Here is an 18,084-nt window from a genome sequence, read left to right on the forward strand (position 1 = left end):
CTTGTGGACTATCCTGCATATACCTATCTAGGCCTTGTACTGCACACCGATACCTTACCATTTATTGTATCTTAACATACTGTTCATTGTACAACTTATCTTGGTATTATGTTAAATTTCCGGTATGCTGCAATATTTTGTATTGTATCATATATAGTATCATAATTTTTTGTCTTTCTTTTCCGATGTTTTTGTTGTGTAATGTTTTAGATTGTTTACTACTTGTTGTATACTTTTGTCATTTGACAATAAAGAGATTCAACATTAAATACGGCCACCATGAAGTGCAATTTTTTTCTGCAGAAAATAAGCAGTCACACAGCTCTTTATTTGTGAAAATAAAAAAGTTAGATTTTTGAAGGTGGAGAGTGAAAAATAGAAATGAAAAAAAAAAAGAGGACCTGTCACCCTACAAATCGGAAGATCTACCCCAATATTAGCAGTGTTAAAACTGCTAGCGAACACGGCAGTGCCATACCCATGAGGGAGCGATACGAGTTCTCGACCCAGTGTTCTCAGAGTATGGCAGTGCAGTGTTCAATAAAGCCAGCAGTTTAACACTGCTAATAATGGGGTATGCTCCTAAAGTAAGTAGCTCCTAGAGCGCTTTTTTAGGGTGACAGGTCCTCTCTAAGGCAAGCCAAGACAAGCTCAGAGGCCAAGCCCAGGTTCTATTCACGGCTCTAGACAGAGTCTTTAACCTCTAGAATACCCCTAATATAGAAGGGTAATGTAGAAGAACTTCTAAAGGACCTGAAGAGAGAATTCTTGCTACAGGACCTCAAAAGTCCCACAAGCTTTTCCATTCTAAGAACAAAAAACTGTTTTTATCTTATGTTTATGTGCAGTGAGTGGAATGTCTGAAGAGGAGATGATGTCTTGGATAAAAGAAAATGGATTTTTAATTTTTATAACATAAAAAAAAAAAAACATTATACATTCATTATGATTCTAAATCCCCCCACAACAATTTAGCCAGTTATCTTCCAGTTTTAAAAAGGTGGAAATATTGCTGATGCACACAAATGTAATAAACTTGGGTGTATTCATGTTGTTGTCTTCAGATTTTATTACATTGTTATACAGTTGTTTGAATGGTCCAGTACATTCTTTAATATGAAACGTATCTAAAGTTGAAGTACTATTTTTAGTGCTGTCCACCAATATAATTTATTCTCCTAGACAGGAATGACTGCAATGTTTTCACACAGTTTAGCAGTGGATTCATAGGTCACAGCATCTAACTCAAAGAAGGTCACGAAGCCGAGGATTAGTGTAAGGCAATAGCATAGACAGAGCTAAGCGTTAATTCCTAAGGCATTGGTAGCTTTTCAGGCTGCAGTCCAAGAACATTTAAAACACTTTCACCAGAGAGCTAAAAATATATGAAGGAACTTTACATTACACTAGTACATACAGACTTTCAAAGTGGCTATAAATCAGTGGCTAACCAAACATAAGATGTACTAGTTACATCTTATGTAATCATTTACATATCTGTACAAGCAAAAATTCAATGAAGAGAAACTTTCCCCAAAGTTAAGAAATTACGAAGAATAAAAACAAACTGGTTAACATAATAAATCAATGTGCCCTCTGGAACATTGTCATTACCCTTGTTTCCTGGCCTAGTTTTATCATCCATATACTTTATCAGGGCACATGTAGTAAACTGAAGGATAAGAAAAGTAAATCCGTCACACAAGTTGACTTTGAAAAAAAAAAGAAAAAAATGAATTGTGTCGAGTGCAAAAATCAAGCAACGCAAATCAGCTATAATTTGAAGGCACAGTGTCAGAAGACACAGGGGCTGTCATGCAGGTATTATGACCATGAAATCAGACCCACCAGTGCCCCTAGAGCAGCGATGGTGAACCGATTGAGTGTGTGACCATACAAGGTAAATCACCATCTCAGGGAGGCCATCTTCAGTGTATTTCCTGCTGGTAGGTGTTCAGACTTTAATTCCCAACCATGAGCATAGAAGGCAAGAACATCACCAGTGAACCATGAACTCATCATAGAAAACTTATGATGAAAGCACCGCCCCTACTCAGATACTCCTGATGTATCCGCCAGACGGCTGTGATTGTGCAGGATCCTACGGCTGGCATATAATTGCTCTATTACCAATTGCTCATAGTCCATGGCGAGTGTACAGACTACGATCTGGTCACCCAATGCTGGTCTGCTCCGCCGCTAGCTGCAAGCCTTCATGAGAGGAAAATAATTGCAATTCCTGGCAGTCCGCAAGAAATTGAGATTTTCTCATGGCTTGTAAGCCAAAAACTTGTGTTCAAGTCTGGATAGATCTATCCAAATGGCTGTCTATGGGAGGAAAAACAAGAAAAACTGGAAAAAATAAAAATAATAATAATCACATGGTCATATGTATTCAGACCCTTTGCTCAGTATTGAGTAGAAGCAAATTTTGAGCTAGTACAGCCATGATTCTTCTTGGGAATGATGCAGTTTTTCACACCTGGATTTGGGGATCCTCTGCCATTCTTCCTTGTAGATTCTCTCCTGTTCCCTCAGTTTGGATGGTGAACGTTGATAGTCTCTCTAGAGAAGCTTAATTGGGTTGAGGTCAGGGCTCTGACAAGCATGGTCAGAGTTGTTCCGAAGTCACTGCTTTGTTATTTTATATATGTGCTTAGGGTCATTGTCTTGTTGGAAGGTCAACCTTCAGCCCACTCCGAGGTCCTGAGCGCTCCTGGAGAGGTTTTGATCCAGGATATCTCTGCACTTGGCCGCATTCAGCTTTCCTTCAATTGCAGCCAGTCATTCTGCAGCTAAAAAACACCCCCCATAGCGTGATGGTGCTGCCACCACCACCATGTTTCACTATTGGAACTGTACTTGGCAGGTGATGAGCAGTGCCCGGTTTGCTCCATACATACCGCTTAGAATTAACACCAGATAGTTCAATCTTCGTGTAAGCAGACCAGAGAATCTTATATCTCATAGTCTGAGAGTCCTTAACATGTTTTTTTTGCAAATTGTATGCGGCTTTCATATGTGCTTCTGTCGGGGCACACAAAATCCCCACTGGACTGCAGTGATAGGTGACTTTGTGGCACTTTCTCCCATCTCCCTACTGCATCTCTGGAGCTCAGCCACAGTAATTGAGGGGGAACTTCTTTACCTCTCACAACCAAGGCTCCTCTCCCATGATTGCTTAGTTTGGCTGGCCGGTCAGGTCGAGGGAGAGTTGGGATCATCCCAACCTTTTTCCATTTTAATAAAGAAAAAATTTCCAGCGCAACGTCTTCCACGCTCTAAAACTTGCTTTTATTGGTGCATCAGTACATTGGGTATATTTACTTAGAAGATAAAACGATCAACGCGTTTCGGCTATGCAGCCTTAGTCATGTGATCATGACTAAGGCTGCATAGCCGAAACGCGTTGATCGTTTTATCTTCTATGTAAATATACCCGATGTATTGATGCACCAATAAAAGCAAGTTTTAGAGCGTGGAAGACGTTGCGCTGGAAATTTTTTCTTTATTGGACTGAACCCTGCCCTTGCCTTGGGTGTTCCATGCTTGCAGCTCACCGGTCTGCGTTAAAGGAGTAAGTAGAGCTGATCTGGACTTTTATGCTGCATAAGAGTAATCAGTGTCTGATTCACCCCCTTTTGACAGGCAACAACCATTATGCGGTACTAGTTGTAAAATTGCCTGAAAACGGTCTAAACCCTTGATGAATGGACAGTTTTTTGGTGCTGAATTCTGTAGTAAGAGGATTGATAAATCTAAATGACAATGAGAGGAGTAACTATTTCTATATTAGTAATATATCACACATCCAAGATTAAATTACCAAAATAAGAGAAGGCAGATGTGTATGGATAGCAATAATGAACTTTAGTGAGAGAATTGACAAATGTTAAAAACAATTCAAATCTCCCCAAACCCTGACCAAAGAGTGGGAAACAAATGCCAACAATAAAGGATGGTAGACACTGATGAAGGTAATCACATGTATGAAGAGTGTAAAGACTGGGACAGCATAGCATATAAGGGTGATCCTAGTACAGGCGGTCCCCTACTTAAGAACACCTGACTTACATACAACCCCTAGTTACAAACAGACCTCTGGATTTTGGTAATTTGCTCTACTTTAGTCCTAGGCTACAATAAGCTGCTATAAGTTATCACAGGTGTCTGTAATGAAGCTTTATTGTTAATCCTGGTTCTTATGAAAATCCAACATTTTTAAAATCCAATTGACACAGAGACCAAAAAAATTTTGACTGGGTTTACAATAATAAAGTATACAGTTCCGACTTGCATACAAACTCAACTTAAGAACAAACTTGCAGAACCTATCTTGTACGTAACCCAGGGACTGCCGTATACTCACAATTCCTTCTCCCCATCCATGACCATACTTATGGTAATGTTATTGTTATCTATTACTTTGTTATCTGACTTATCTGGGCCTCATTTCCATGTATTACCTCTTAGGGTACATTCACAGGCAGTATGCCCGCCGTGTGCTGGAGGTGAGGAGGAGGAGACCCCTCCTCCCTCCATAGGAAATAGCGGAACACGGCCGCACATCCGCCGAAAGATAGAGCTTGCTCTATCTTTTTGCGGTGTGCGGCCCGGATCGGTGCCACACATGTGTGGCACCGGATCCCCGCCGTGCCGCTATTGCCGTCTATGGGGACGTACATGCGGCCGCATGTACGGCCCCACAGACGGCAGTGTGAATGAGCCCTTATTGTGAGTATACTAGGATTACCCTTATATGTTATGCTGTCCCAGTCTTTCCACTCTTCATACATGCGATTACCTTTATCATTGTCTACCATCCTTTATTGTCGGTGTTTGCCACTCTTTGACCAGGGTTAGGGGAGATTTTTGATGCATATCCAGGTTGGGTTTTTAACATTTGTCAATTCTCTCAATAAAGTTTATTATTGCTATCCATACACATCTGCTTTCTCTTATTTCGGATTGTTAAGTCTGCCCCAAAAATAATAATAAAAAAAGCAGCCAAGTATCTGTCATGGGTGGTCCTGCAACCCATATCGGGGGTCGGTGGGCTCACCTGTGTCCCTCTGCCCCCCGCAAGCGCGTTGTGCGTGTCTCACCTCTCCTGGCTCCTGCTACAACTCCCTCCGCACGCGCGTATCTGGTCCCTAGGGCGCGCTGGCTTCTCTAGGTTTAAAGGGCCAGTATGCCGTTAAGTGGCACTGGTCATTTTTAGGAAACCATATAAGCCTGCCTCTGCAACCTGCTGGATCTTCATGCCTTAGAGAAAGCTGAGTTTGATGCCTTGCGATATGTCTGATTTCCCGTTGTGACCCTGGTTTCTGACTTCGCTCCTTTGCCACCTGCCCTGACCTGTTGCTACTTCTGCGACTTTGAACCTGTGCTGTCCTTCTTGCCTGTCCCCACCTGCCGTTTCTGTACCTCGACCTTGGTTGCCACTGCGGACAAGTCACGCCTGTGGAACGACCTGGTGGTACCACACCGCAGCACGTCCAACTCGCTTTGCAGTGGGCTCTGGTGAAAACCGGGTGCCACTTAGACTCCAGTCCCAGGTAGTGGGTTGTGTCAGCGGACGCAGTGGTTCAGAGGATCCACTACCTCTGAGTCTGACAGTATTGTTTTGGTATTGAGAGTCGGGATACTACACTGTTTATTAATATGAAATGTCACTTGCAATTGCAAAAATTGCGGGTATTAAAACTGACTCATTTTAAAGGAAATCAACCACTAAAAGAAAAATAAAAAAAAAAACACCCTATAAATACTTATCTCCATTCCTCTTCACCCTGATCCCAGCGTTGTCCGTCGCTAGTCGTGAAATGCTGAGATCACCTTGAAAAGAAACTTATAATTAGCAGCATGGAGCGCAGGGAAAGATGTCCGGCACTCTGGGCTGCTTATTATGCACACCCCCGCACCTCCCTCTCCCATAGGGGGAGAATGGGAGGTGATGTCACACGTCTTCATCTTCCACTCCCTCATCTTGTCCCCGCACTGCCAATTATAAACTTTCTTTTCTAGGAGATCTTGGCGTGTCAAGACTATCAACGGACAGCACCAGGATCAATGTGAAGAGGAGCAGGTGAGTATTCATATTTTATTTTTTTTTAGTAGTTTATTTCCTTTAAAGTAGTAAGTATTGGGGACAATAAAATGTTAGTGGGGTCATTTTATAGTTTTCAAACATTCACTGCTGCAGGGAGAGCAGATACATCATGAGGTCTAAGAATCATGCTGTATCTGCTGTGGAGGCATGGGGCACAACATTTATGATCCCCTATAGGTCCAAGCACTGTGACTGTGGTAATCTTCTTATATTTGTTATCCATTGCCTTCTTCCTTCTAAAATACACATTTAAAATTATGTTAATAAGCCAAAAGTGGGCAAAACCAGAGCCCCTCCATGCTATAGTTTCACAGGTTGCTACAGTCTTAACCTCGGCATTGCACACTAATATACTGTGAGACTACAGAACAAAATGGCTTTGTTAACAATCCCACAGAGTCCTTCAGGCTCATTAGGATAATTTTAACAGTTGATTTTAGAAGGAATGAAACCAGAGATAACAACTATATGAAGATTACCATAGTCACAGTGCCTGGAGTATCTATGGTTAATCATGCTTTTTTATGATGATAGATTTCCTTTAAGTAAAGAGCAAAATCTATGTCAGGTATATTTTGCTAATGATCAAACCTAAATCCCACGCAGATATGCACATGTTTGACATGTCACAGCATATGCTACAGATCGTATCAGGTACTTTGTTCTCTTTAGTAAACCACTAACACTGCACAGTTCTTTCAAATTGCTCAGTTTCTGTTCTGCAGTTTGCTTGTGTTCACATACAACACAGTCTATACAAGTGTCTGTCCAAAACAATGTCGGATGGCTCTTTTTGGGTCCTTTAGCTACATTCTGCACATTCAGAAGGCAGTCATGGCTTTAGATTGAAGTGTGTTTGGTTGCACAACTGTCAGCCTTGATAAGTGTCCAGAGAAGGGGACTACAATACTATTGGTCAGTTGTACGCTTTGAACGATTTAACCATTCCTACAGCCTATGCCAACAACAATTTAAAGGGAAGCTGTCATCACATTTGTTTCACAAATTCAGATAGGGACCGGGTCCCATAGAGTCCCATTAACCAACAGTCACCCTTTTTAAGCTAAAAGATTTCCTTACATCCCCATAAATCAACGTTATACTATCCTACCAGGCATCGGACGTGGCACGCCCTGCTTGGTCAGCCCCTTCCATCTACTCCTCCCATGCCTTATGTCTCCTTACTGTTCAGCACTTACTGTGACCAGGGTGATTTCATCTAAGATCCTATACCCATTACAATTGCAAAGAGTACTCGAAAACAGATAAAATCATAGCAGCCTCCATGGACTTCTCCTCATCCTCCATGGAGGCATGCTGTGATACATACATCGGGTACACTTTGCAAAGGTAAAGATTTAAGACCTTAGATGACATCACCCTTGTCACATGACATTAATATAAACACAAGGAACTGTGTATGCTTGGGGGGGGGGGAGCATTTCGCTGAATTTCATAGGTGCTAAATGTTGCCAAAGCGTTTCCCTGCATAAAATCCCTGTCAGAGTATGTACACAAACCAGAATTTAACACAGGTAAGTTGACAGGAAAAATAAACCAGTTACTGTCCTCAAAATGTGACAACTTTAAAAGACATAAATAGTGTTTTATTGTATTTTATTTTTTATTGTAACAATGTATTTTAAAGATAAATTATTTATGTTGCATGGTGAAAAGTGTAAATTTATAACACATTAAAAAATGTGGTGTAGCTGCGTTATCCAAACCCCCATAAAAGACTTAATACAAATTCATCAATACATAGTTATGTAGTTATGGACTCTTTGATGAAAAATAGAACTTGTCCAACAAAATATTAAAAAAAAGCTGACATTTAGCCGTTGACAGAAAAATAAAACAGGTATGGTTCTTGGATGTTAGACACATTAAATATTTAGCAATGGTTACAGACTGCTTGTGAAATGCTTGGGGGAGGAGTGATAAAATGATCATTATGGAATCATAAGACCTTTCTAAGCAAATCTAATGCTAGCTACTGCAAATATTTATTTTTCACTGAGGAATATGTAATATGTGTGATGCTAGATTATGGTCTAAACCTTCCTAGAGTCGAGAGGTCTTATATTGAAAGAACATAATGGACATTTTAACAGAGAGGAAATATACACAGTTGCTTTAAATAACCTACAAAACGGCTGCCATATAAGGTAAAGCTTTTGGACACTAATTTACATTGGTTTCGTTCTGAGACCGATTCTAAGCAGAGAAACCTCATGGTATAGATCACCCTCTAGTGGTCATAAAACCTGCTTGCTTGGTATAGGTAGATATGTATGGCTTATGTCACCATGATGGTTTATAAATAACACAGAAACCAATCACTGATGTAGGAAAGGTCTGCGATAGGTTCTTGCACGTGTCACAACTCTGATGGTAAACATGTAACACTGTGCTCTATAATACACCAGACATAAGCAGTTCAGGAAGTCTATAACCTTCCGGTCCTCAGCTTTTATACATGTATTCCATCTTCATGATTGTTTAGAATTGTGGCATTTTTCCAAAGTACAGTTTTTCATTCCGTTGCTTGAGCCAAGGACAGGCATGGATTCAAAAGGAATGTTATATACAAAGGAAAGATGTGTCCTTCTCCGGCCTGCTTGATCCACTCCTGGCTTTAGCTCAAAACTATAACATATAAAAATAAGGGGGGGAAAAAAAAGCTGAAGCTCACCTCCCGTTATGCCGCTGCAGATGCCGATGTAAGGAATACTGTGTGGGGGACAGTTTACTGTGCAAGAAGCAAAAAAGGAAGGTTTCCAGCATCAAATGCTGGAAATTATGCTGTGAGGTTTTTAAAAGTTTGACACTGTCTGGGGAAAACAAATGGCTACTCCTGGACTAGGGTCGCTGGCCCTACTAAGGGATTCACTGATCCACATATAGGATCAAAGACATACATAAGTGATGTTCCAATAGGGACCCTACTCTTGAATAAGGGATCCCATCTATTGGCCGAGCCTTATGGAAAATTGCTAGAATTTCTAAGCTAAATCTCCTGACTGGATCGGTAGGAAACAAGATACAATGTAACTGTCTTTCACGGCCTGGTCTGGGGGTTCGTATTTTGTTTTGATTCTCATGATGTATCACTGATTGTGCAATTTGATGTTTGTACTGAACCTGTGTTACGAAAATGGAAAATTGTCTGATTTAGAAAAAAAAAAACAAATCAGAATTTTCTGGCGATTTTTGGTACAAAGTTCCATGACCAACCTCCAGGTGCCCTTTCCAGCGTGGCCTGGCACTTCAACCTATTTGTTTTAGAATTTTTGCTAAGAAAGGGAGGCTCTCAAAAATAATGGCCACCCTCCTGCAGCCCTGACACGGCCTGGTGTTGGGGGACCAATTCTTCCAGCTGGGGGGAGAGCCAGAACTGTAGTTCTCAAGGAAATTCCACAAGCTAGCACTCTTCCTGCAAGCCTAGGAACAGGAGGATCCTGCAGGGTGCAAAGCCACAACGGAGAAGGCTCTAAGGCAGATAGATCTTCTCTCCTGGTGCCATATCTGGGGATCTTTCCTTAGTTGCAGACTAATTTCTACCAAGCCCTGGAGCCTCTAAAAAAGTAGCAGTCTACCAAGACACCTGATGGGTCCTTCCACTTCCAGACTTTCATGAATGCACTGCATGGCAGACTGCAGCTCATGTTCTACACCGAGCCCTCCCCCATTCCAAGTCAGAGCACCAGGAGGTTGGCCGCAACCTCCTGGTGCAAATTGGCCACAACTGGGGCAAGGTGCCAGGCCATGCCAGAAAGGGCTTCCATGACCTCCTGGTTTATACAGTTTCAGTCTGAACCCAGACAATTTTTTTTTTTGCAAAATATGTAAAATCATTTTATTTTTTTTTATTTTTTTAGAAACTTGCTCATATCTCTAGTGCTTAACCCAAGAGGGTTTTCTGCCTTCCGCTGAATAAACATTACAGAGTAATAGCCTGGACATACTACAGTAGGTTCAAAATATAATTTATCTATGTATAAATCCCACAATAACGAATTTCTCTCTAATAGTTTACACTAGTATACACTAATATTTATTAGGATGTGCACTACAGAAGAACAAGTCAGAATTATTACCTGGCTTTCCAACATTTCCAGTTTTCGTTTTCGTGCATGAAGAGCTTTGCTAGGGAATGCCCAAAAGTAATTGGAGGTTCCAATGCGCTCCGAATCTACCATTCCATCATCCACCAGGCTTTGCAGGACATCTTTCACAGACATGGAAGCTGTAACAAATTATTATTCTATTAGTATATCTATAAATAGATAAGTAGATTACAATGGCAAGGCAGCACATCACCTTTTCCACATTGAGATCTATCAAATGTTAGTTAAAACTCTTACGCTGCACCAGATGCTAAATGATAAATCTGGTTTAGTTTAAGAATATCTACCAAAAAAATCAAGCATAATAAACCAGGGGCACTTACTGATAGATCCAGGCACCATGACTGTGGTAATCTTCTGATATTTATTTTCCATGGCCTCCTTCATTCCAAAATCAAATGCTAACAGGGCCCCTCCATACCGCAGATTCACAGGCTGTTACACTGTGCAAGAGTACTCCCCCCTTAGACTGTGTCGTGAAACTACCTCTGCTGCAGTAAGACTACAGCAGGCAGGGGGAAATCTCCTATTCTATAACATGCTACTTGCAGAACCAAATGTGTTTTCCATTTGACAAGTTCCCATTATATACAGTTTTCTTTTCAAAATAAAAAATGCTACAAAGCTAGCACCATAGCCTTAATACTATTACAATCTTTTAAAATACGGGTGAACTTCTGCACTCAGCTATAGGCATCCATATATATACTCAAGTATAAACCGAGTTCTTCAGCACAAAAAATGTGCTGAAAAACACTAAATCTGTCTAAAAAAAATATATATATATACTCCTTTTCCAACGCTACCCTGGGAGGTCCTCTTCTGTCCAACGATGTTTCAGCTCAGACTCCCTCTCTCTGTGAGGTGCTGTCGCTAGAGACGCCCACGGGCCACCAGCTTTTTACGCTGCCGGCATCTTTACCGGCTGTGTTGAAATGGTTAACACTAGCATTGCTCACGGGTGTTACAGGTGGGTGTTTGCTGCAATATGCAGCAAACAACCACCTTGTAAGGAGAGGACTCAGCCTGTGAGCCCTCTCCATACACCCGCAGCCAACGTGACACGACGTGACAATCCTCACACGACGGTAGGGGGTTAAGGCCGTCTGGAAAACTTATTTGCAGATTTTCTTCCAGTGGAGTGTCAATGCCTATAAATCTCCACATGCCTACAAGGCAGCCTTAATTGTCAAAGTCTCCGTAAGGAGAGCTCTTACAAGCTAAAAAAGCATTTGTATGTTTTATACTAGTGGCAGATTAATTTTCATCAAAACAACTCAACATTTGCAGAAGTTTTCATTAGCTCAACAAGTTCTTCCCTTTGCGTCAAGAAAATCATGATGCTCATCCACTCACTGTGGGACTGCTGTGACTGATGGGGAGTGGAGTGCAGTGCTGGGAAGGTTGGGTAGCAGTGCTATGACTGGTGGGAAATGGGTAGTGTGGACAGAATTACAGTGTAGTGTGTGTGGTGCTGCTATGAAGTGGCAGAAGTAGAGTGATAGAAAAAAATGTGACATTGATGACTGGATCATAGTCCTGATTTGGCGACTATAAAGACAAAGGATACACTAAATACTATACTCTTGAGAGGAATCAGTAGCCCAACATCTGAAAAAAAACCTCTCGGAGTTTTATAATGTCAACTTGTGTAGACCAGGATCATAGAACAAAACCTCATTAATTTCTAGGTGAAAAGTGGTGTGGAATGGAGAGATTGACTGGCCTGCGGCTCCCTATTATACATGTAAAAGGGAGCCGTTCAGGAGCCAGAAGAGCCGGCTTTTCTTGGTGAGCGGAGCTTTATGAGCCAGCTCACTAAGAAGAGCTGTAATTCCCATCAGTATTTCTGGCACCTTTTCAGAAAGCTGTTGTCTATTGTGTTAACATGAGAAATAACACCTGTGCAGCCTTGTATGCAACTGACCTACTGGGATGAGACTTTACTCCTGTAACTCACTTCTCTCCCTCCCCCCTCTATGTAGCTTCTGTCTTGTTCCTTGCTAGATGAAATTAACAGAATTGAAGAGCAGAGTGAAGAGCAAAAAAGGAAGGAAATATTCCTTTCTAGTTTACATTTACTTACTACTAGAAAAAAGTGAACTCGAAGTTTCCATTTAAGTTTGACCCCGTTACCCGGACATATTGCTATTGGTTGTTGGGCCACCAATAAAGTGATCTTACTGGGTCACTCAAGCCAAACCCAAACAGAAACATTGGGTCTATTTATCTCTAGTTACTACTCCGACTTTACTAACAAAGAAAAATTATTTTAAATGATCATGATTAAAAAATATTATATATTTAAAAAAATCCCCAGCTCTATGCTTACTAAAACCTCTCAACCTCAGTCAATCATATGCCAGAGTGACAAGCCTAAGTCAGATGTTTGATGACCATTTCCCTTATATAAAAAGCGCCCAGAATATATTTTTATGTCGTATTTTTATTTATTTTGTTTCTGGCTTTTCATAAAAATACAGTATTATTACAAATTATATAAAGAAAGGAAGGACAGCATTGGACGTTACTTACTTATTCCTTTTTGCTTTGGGGCAATTTTCTCCAAATCCTTTAGTTGGAAAACATCCCTCTATTAAATGAAGCATAATAAATTTAAAGAATTGGAAATTTACACATTTTCTGAATGTTTGTTTTTGTTTACAGTCACATATGGCCGCTTTGCACTACACAGCTATAGGCACCCCTTTGTACTACAATATCCTGCGCAGCTTCTCCTGAAGTGCCTGGGCTTCCTGGTTGCGACAGCTAAGGACAGCGAGGCCAGAGCACTGAAGGCATTCATTAATGTGGACAAACCTAGCCAATCAGGACATAGAATCAGTGTTGCAGCTTGTGCAGAGTAAGGCAGGGAAAACAGAGCTGACAGCACCTGAGCACTGGAGCTCTGCATCATAGTAAGTAATCTACTACACCACAGAGGTAAATCAAAACATGTCCACCTACAGAGAATGAACTCATGGCAACATCACAGTTGGTGTACACACACAGAAATCCTCTCCAGAACACCATCTCTCCAGGATGACTCCTCCCTAAAAGACAGTTTATTTAATTCATTGTCTGTTCATTGGATGCTGTAATGGAAAACCAAAATGGAGTCGAAGATACAACATGTCTGATCTTGAGGTAAAAGACAGTTCATGTAACCTTATTTCAACTGTGAATGAGCCCAGATCAACATATTTTGATCCTCATTACATTTGACATTTTTATTCTCATTAAGTTTGACATATTCTTATCCTTATTTGGCACTCTGTTAGGCATTACACACCTGCTGGGATGTGCCTATCTTCTGGGATGCTTTCCAATGAAAACTGGCCACTTTCATGGGAAAGTATACCATTAGGAGAATAATGAGCGAAAACATGTGCATGCATATGTTTTTCCATATAGTTTGGTGACGCACACACATGGGGTATAAAACTTCCGTACTATCACCTAGTGGTGGGATTTGAGAAAATTGAGAGCTATCTAGTGACTGATGCTATACTGCTTGGGTACTTGTGGCACGCCTCAAGACCTGATGCTACCTGTCAATACCTGTCATTCTACTGCTTGGTGATAGTCCGTAAAGATTCACCAAAGCGTCATCAATGATGCTGGACAAAGTTGTAAGTTGATAAGCCCGTGAAGATTTTGTGTGCTGGAGCTCATCAATGAAAGTTGACAGTGTTGTGAGTATAATATTTTGATATTTAACTCTTTATATACTTTTGTATTACAATAAACCTTTTAAATATTGTTGCCTGTGTAATTTTTCTTATTCTATAACACAAAATCCAAAGAACCTGTCACTTTTTGCAACACAGATGCGTTCACACAGAGCATTTTGGTTGCGTTTTGAAACAGCTGAGGAGAGTGTTAATAATAGTGTAAATAGGCAAACCACCTCTCCTCAGCTGTTCTAATGCATTTCAAAAGGGAAGGAAAACGCAATCAAAACATACCGTGTGAACACGCCCCATGGTAGCTGGATCTGTCATTTATTAGAACTGATGGCGAGTCTGAGCTCTGGCTTTATTTGTGCATTCAAACTTCCACACATACACAATTCTACTGCATTCAAACTTTCAAACACAACCAGCTCTGCTACATACCATTCCTAGGGCAGTATGCCTCCTTTAATTTGATCACCTGAAGCATGTGATCAGTCATATGGTTGTGACATCACTCAAGGTCCTGGAGTTTTTTTTACATGCTTCCAGCAATAGTGAAGACTGATATTCTCCTCTACCCAGCAGCTACAGATCATCTCCTACTGCCCCTCCCAACAAGATCCATCTACCCTCCTCTTCTCGAAAGTACAGGTATTGATTTGCATGGCCACCAATCCAAACAAAGTGAGGGAGAGCAAGTTAGGAGGACAAAGTAAAAACCCCTGCTAGCAGGCTAACGACTAAAGATGGCTAATGAGAGTAAATGAGAGAATTCCTTATATTAGCTTAGTGCAGAGTTAGGAAAAAGTTTTTATACTTTACAGTTCTTTAAACAAGATCTGAAGGAGAGTGCCACAATGTTTACTTTATGTGAATGTATGAAGAAGTATTTGAAAGTCTACAGGTAAACCAATAGGACATGCAACTTAGTGGAACAATATTCCCCAAGCACCTGGTACTGGGCCGTAGGTGGAGGATAAGACAGGAGCAGCTGATGACTGAAGGCAACCGATCGCCACTCCCCGATGACATTTCAGGGAGCGACTATCAGAACACACGGCAGTGCCCACAGCGGTTTTAGAGCAGGTTGGTACCAATAGCGGGCATTAGTTGTGGGTGTTTGCTGCAATATGCAGCAAACCCCACCTCTGTGTGAAGAGGGCTCAGCCTGTGAGCCCTCTTCATACAGCCCCCACACCTCTGCACCATATATGTACGTGAAGGGGTTAATACATGGTCACCTGGATGTATAAAAATAATAAAGTAGCTTTAGTCTCTAGCGCAGTGTGACACTTCCCATCACCTCAAAACTACAGTTCTATACAGGAGCTCAGCTGTTACGACAACAAGCTAGAAGCTGCAGTGGGTGCTTGTTGTCAATGCCTTGTCACTGATTAGCCCCTGTATAGAAACAGAGACTGGCACTGACGGGAGGCACTGCAAGTGGGCCCCAATTGTTAAAAAAAAAAAACTCTTAAAACTACTCTTTTAAACTAGAAACAGATGCAGGCATTAGAATGCACCATAATACTGCCTCTTCTGGCATTTATTTGTTCATCACTGGCTGTGCTGTTCAAGCAGGGGGCCCATAATGTTTGGTAGCTATTGCACACTTCTTACTTCACTGCCTGTTTGGCATGTATATGTATACTAGCTCTTATGTTTTGCTACTTTTTGACATATTATATCTGTCCCTGTCCTTCTGTATTATCTGTATTACTCTCCTTATACTTTACTTACTTAGGACCTATTACCTGGCGTGCATTGTGTATCTCGCCCTGTGATGCACTATATATATATATATTTTATGTTTTCTGTGTGTAATAAAGATTACGATTTGCCATTAATTATTGTGGAGCCTTGTTTTCTTCCTCTTTTCTTCTTTTTTTGGTATTTCTTACCCCTACAAAAGCTGACCCAACAATTTTGATTTGACCAGATAATTACCTAATGTGTACAGCGGCTGCCCAAGGGCAGATGTTCAGAAACAGAAGGGTCAGGTACTTTAGATTTGAACATGCAAATCATTTTGCTCTTGGGAAAAGAAATCGTTGCCATGGCATAAATGTTCTCTCCTCTCCCCATACAAAAGACAAGGCTGCGTACATATGGGACTTTATTGCTGGATTGGCTAACCGCACCTAGCAATGACTGTGATTAGCCGGGGAAACGCCGCGTTCACTCATCTCTAGTAAAGATCTGTCTGCATTCACCCAACAGGTATCCCATGTGCATAGCAAGCGTTATAGGGGGAAGATAATTAGGAAGATGGAGTAGCTTGGACCTACAGAGACCACTCAGCCTGCTGCTGGGGCACATAATATATACCCATTTCTGATCTGCACTTTATGTGCTCGGTCCATGAATCCCAGTCTGTGTGGTGGTCAGATTTCATGGACTAAACAATGTACCGGGGGAAGGGACTCCAAACATCACAGTGATATATGCTATTATATACGATACAAGGAGTCCCCGCTTTCCTACATAACACTAGCCGCCGCAGCTCCTACATGATATATCACTATGATACTTCACGTCTGGTCCCTGGAAAACCGGAGACCACAGCTTTGGACGGAGAACACTCATGTAATACTGTAATACATGTAATACTGTCTATAGTTTATAGCATGACTTTTTTCTTCATGTGTTTTACTTGTTACCACATAATACACAACTTACAGTTTCAAAAAATATTTCCATCATCTTGGTTCTTTTCTCGTCCACACTAAGGCCCCTTTTCTTAGACTGAAAAAAATATAAATATATCATGACTTTATCAGAGCAGTGGCGGCATTTCCATACTACCATACTAGGTTCCGTATTCGGGATAAGCGCGGGAATGGGACACTCACCATGCTGGCGGGAGGCGCTTACTAGGACGGGACACTATTAGTGACAGGCCGGGTACCGGCACATGTGTGGTTACACTGCGCGGCACATAACACGGGGCGGGGCCTCGTACACTGGGAGCGGATGATAGTGATGCCGTCGCGGTCACATGACGCATATCACGTGACCACGCGGGAGATTTCGTGAACCTGGGAGGGAGACTGTTGTTTTTATCAGAAAAGGAGGTCGTACACATGGTCACGTGAAGGGCGAATACACCGCGCGTCATATGTCCGGCCTTCTTCAGCTTATTTGCTGTTCTAGCGAGACCGACACCTCACATACATGACACATTATCATACACTTCACATGTGTTACATGTTGTCCTACCACATCATACACGTCACACACATTATATACTATCCTACCACATCATACACGTCACACACATTATATACTATCCTCCCACATTATACACCTCACACACATTATATACTATCCTCCCACATTATACACCTCACACACATTATATACTATCCTCCCACATCATACATCTCACACACATTATATACTATCCTCCCACATTGTACACCTCACACACATTATATACTATCCTCCCACATTGTACACCTCACACACATTATATACTATCCTCCCACATTGTACACCTCACACACATTATATACTATCCTCCCACATTGTACACCTCACACACATTATATACTATCCTCCCACATCATACACCTCACACACATTATATACTATCCTCCCACATTGTACACCTCACACACATTATATACTATCCTCCCACATTATACACCTCACACACATTATATACTATCCTCCCACATTATACACCTCACATACATTATATACTATCCTCCCACATTATACACCTCACACACATTATATACTATCCTCCCACATTGTACACCTCACACACATTATATACTATCCTCCCACATTGTACACCTCACACACATTATATACTATCCTCCCACATTGTACACCTCACACACATTATATACTATCCTCCCACATCATACACCTCACACACATTATATACTATCCTCCCACATTGTACACCTCACACACATTATATACTATCCTCCCACATTGTACACCTCACACACATTATATACTATCCTCCCACATCATACACCTCACACACATTATATACTATCCTCCCACATCATACACCTCACACACATTATATACTATCCTCCCACATTATACACCTCACACACATTATATACTATCCTCCCACATTATACACCTAAGACACATTGGGGGTCATTTACTAAGGGCCCGATTCGCGTTTTCCCGACGTGTTACC

The 18,084-nt window shown here is 41.3% G+C and overlaps 1 protein-coding gene across 1 annotated transcript in view; it reads right to left on the reverse strand.

The window, feature by feature from the left end:
- Positions 1 to 16,937, reverse strand: part of MND1 (meiotic nuclear divisions 1) — a 44,945-nt gene extending 28,008 nt beyond the window's left edge. The window contains exons 1-4 of the mRNA XM_072130130.1: positions 16,772 to 16,937; positions 16,599 to 16,664; positions 12,778 to 12,835; positions 10,213 to 10,361 (exon numbers count right to left, since the gene is read on the reverse strand). Of these exons, the coding sequence (XP_071986231.1) occupies positions 10,213 to 10,361; positions 12,778 to 12,835; positions 16,599 to 16,664; positions 16,772 to 16,774 (276 nt within the window). The 5' untranslated portion in view covers positions 16,775 to 16,937. The remainder of the gene's footprint in view (positions 1 to 10,212; positions 10,362 to 12,777; positions 12,836 to 16,598; positions 16,665 to 16,771) is intronic.
- Positions 16,938 to 18,084: the final 1,147 nt, after the last annotated feature.

Source organism: Engystomops pustulosus, chromosome 1 (genome assembly GCF_040894005.1).
Source record: "Engystomops pustulosus chromosome 1, aEngPut4.maternal, whole genome shotgun sequence".
Taxonomy (NCBI): domain Eukaryota; kingdom Metazoa; phylum Chordata; class Amphibia; order Anura; family Leptodactylidae; genus Engystomops; species Engystomops pustulosus.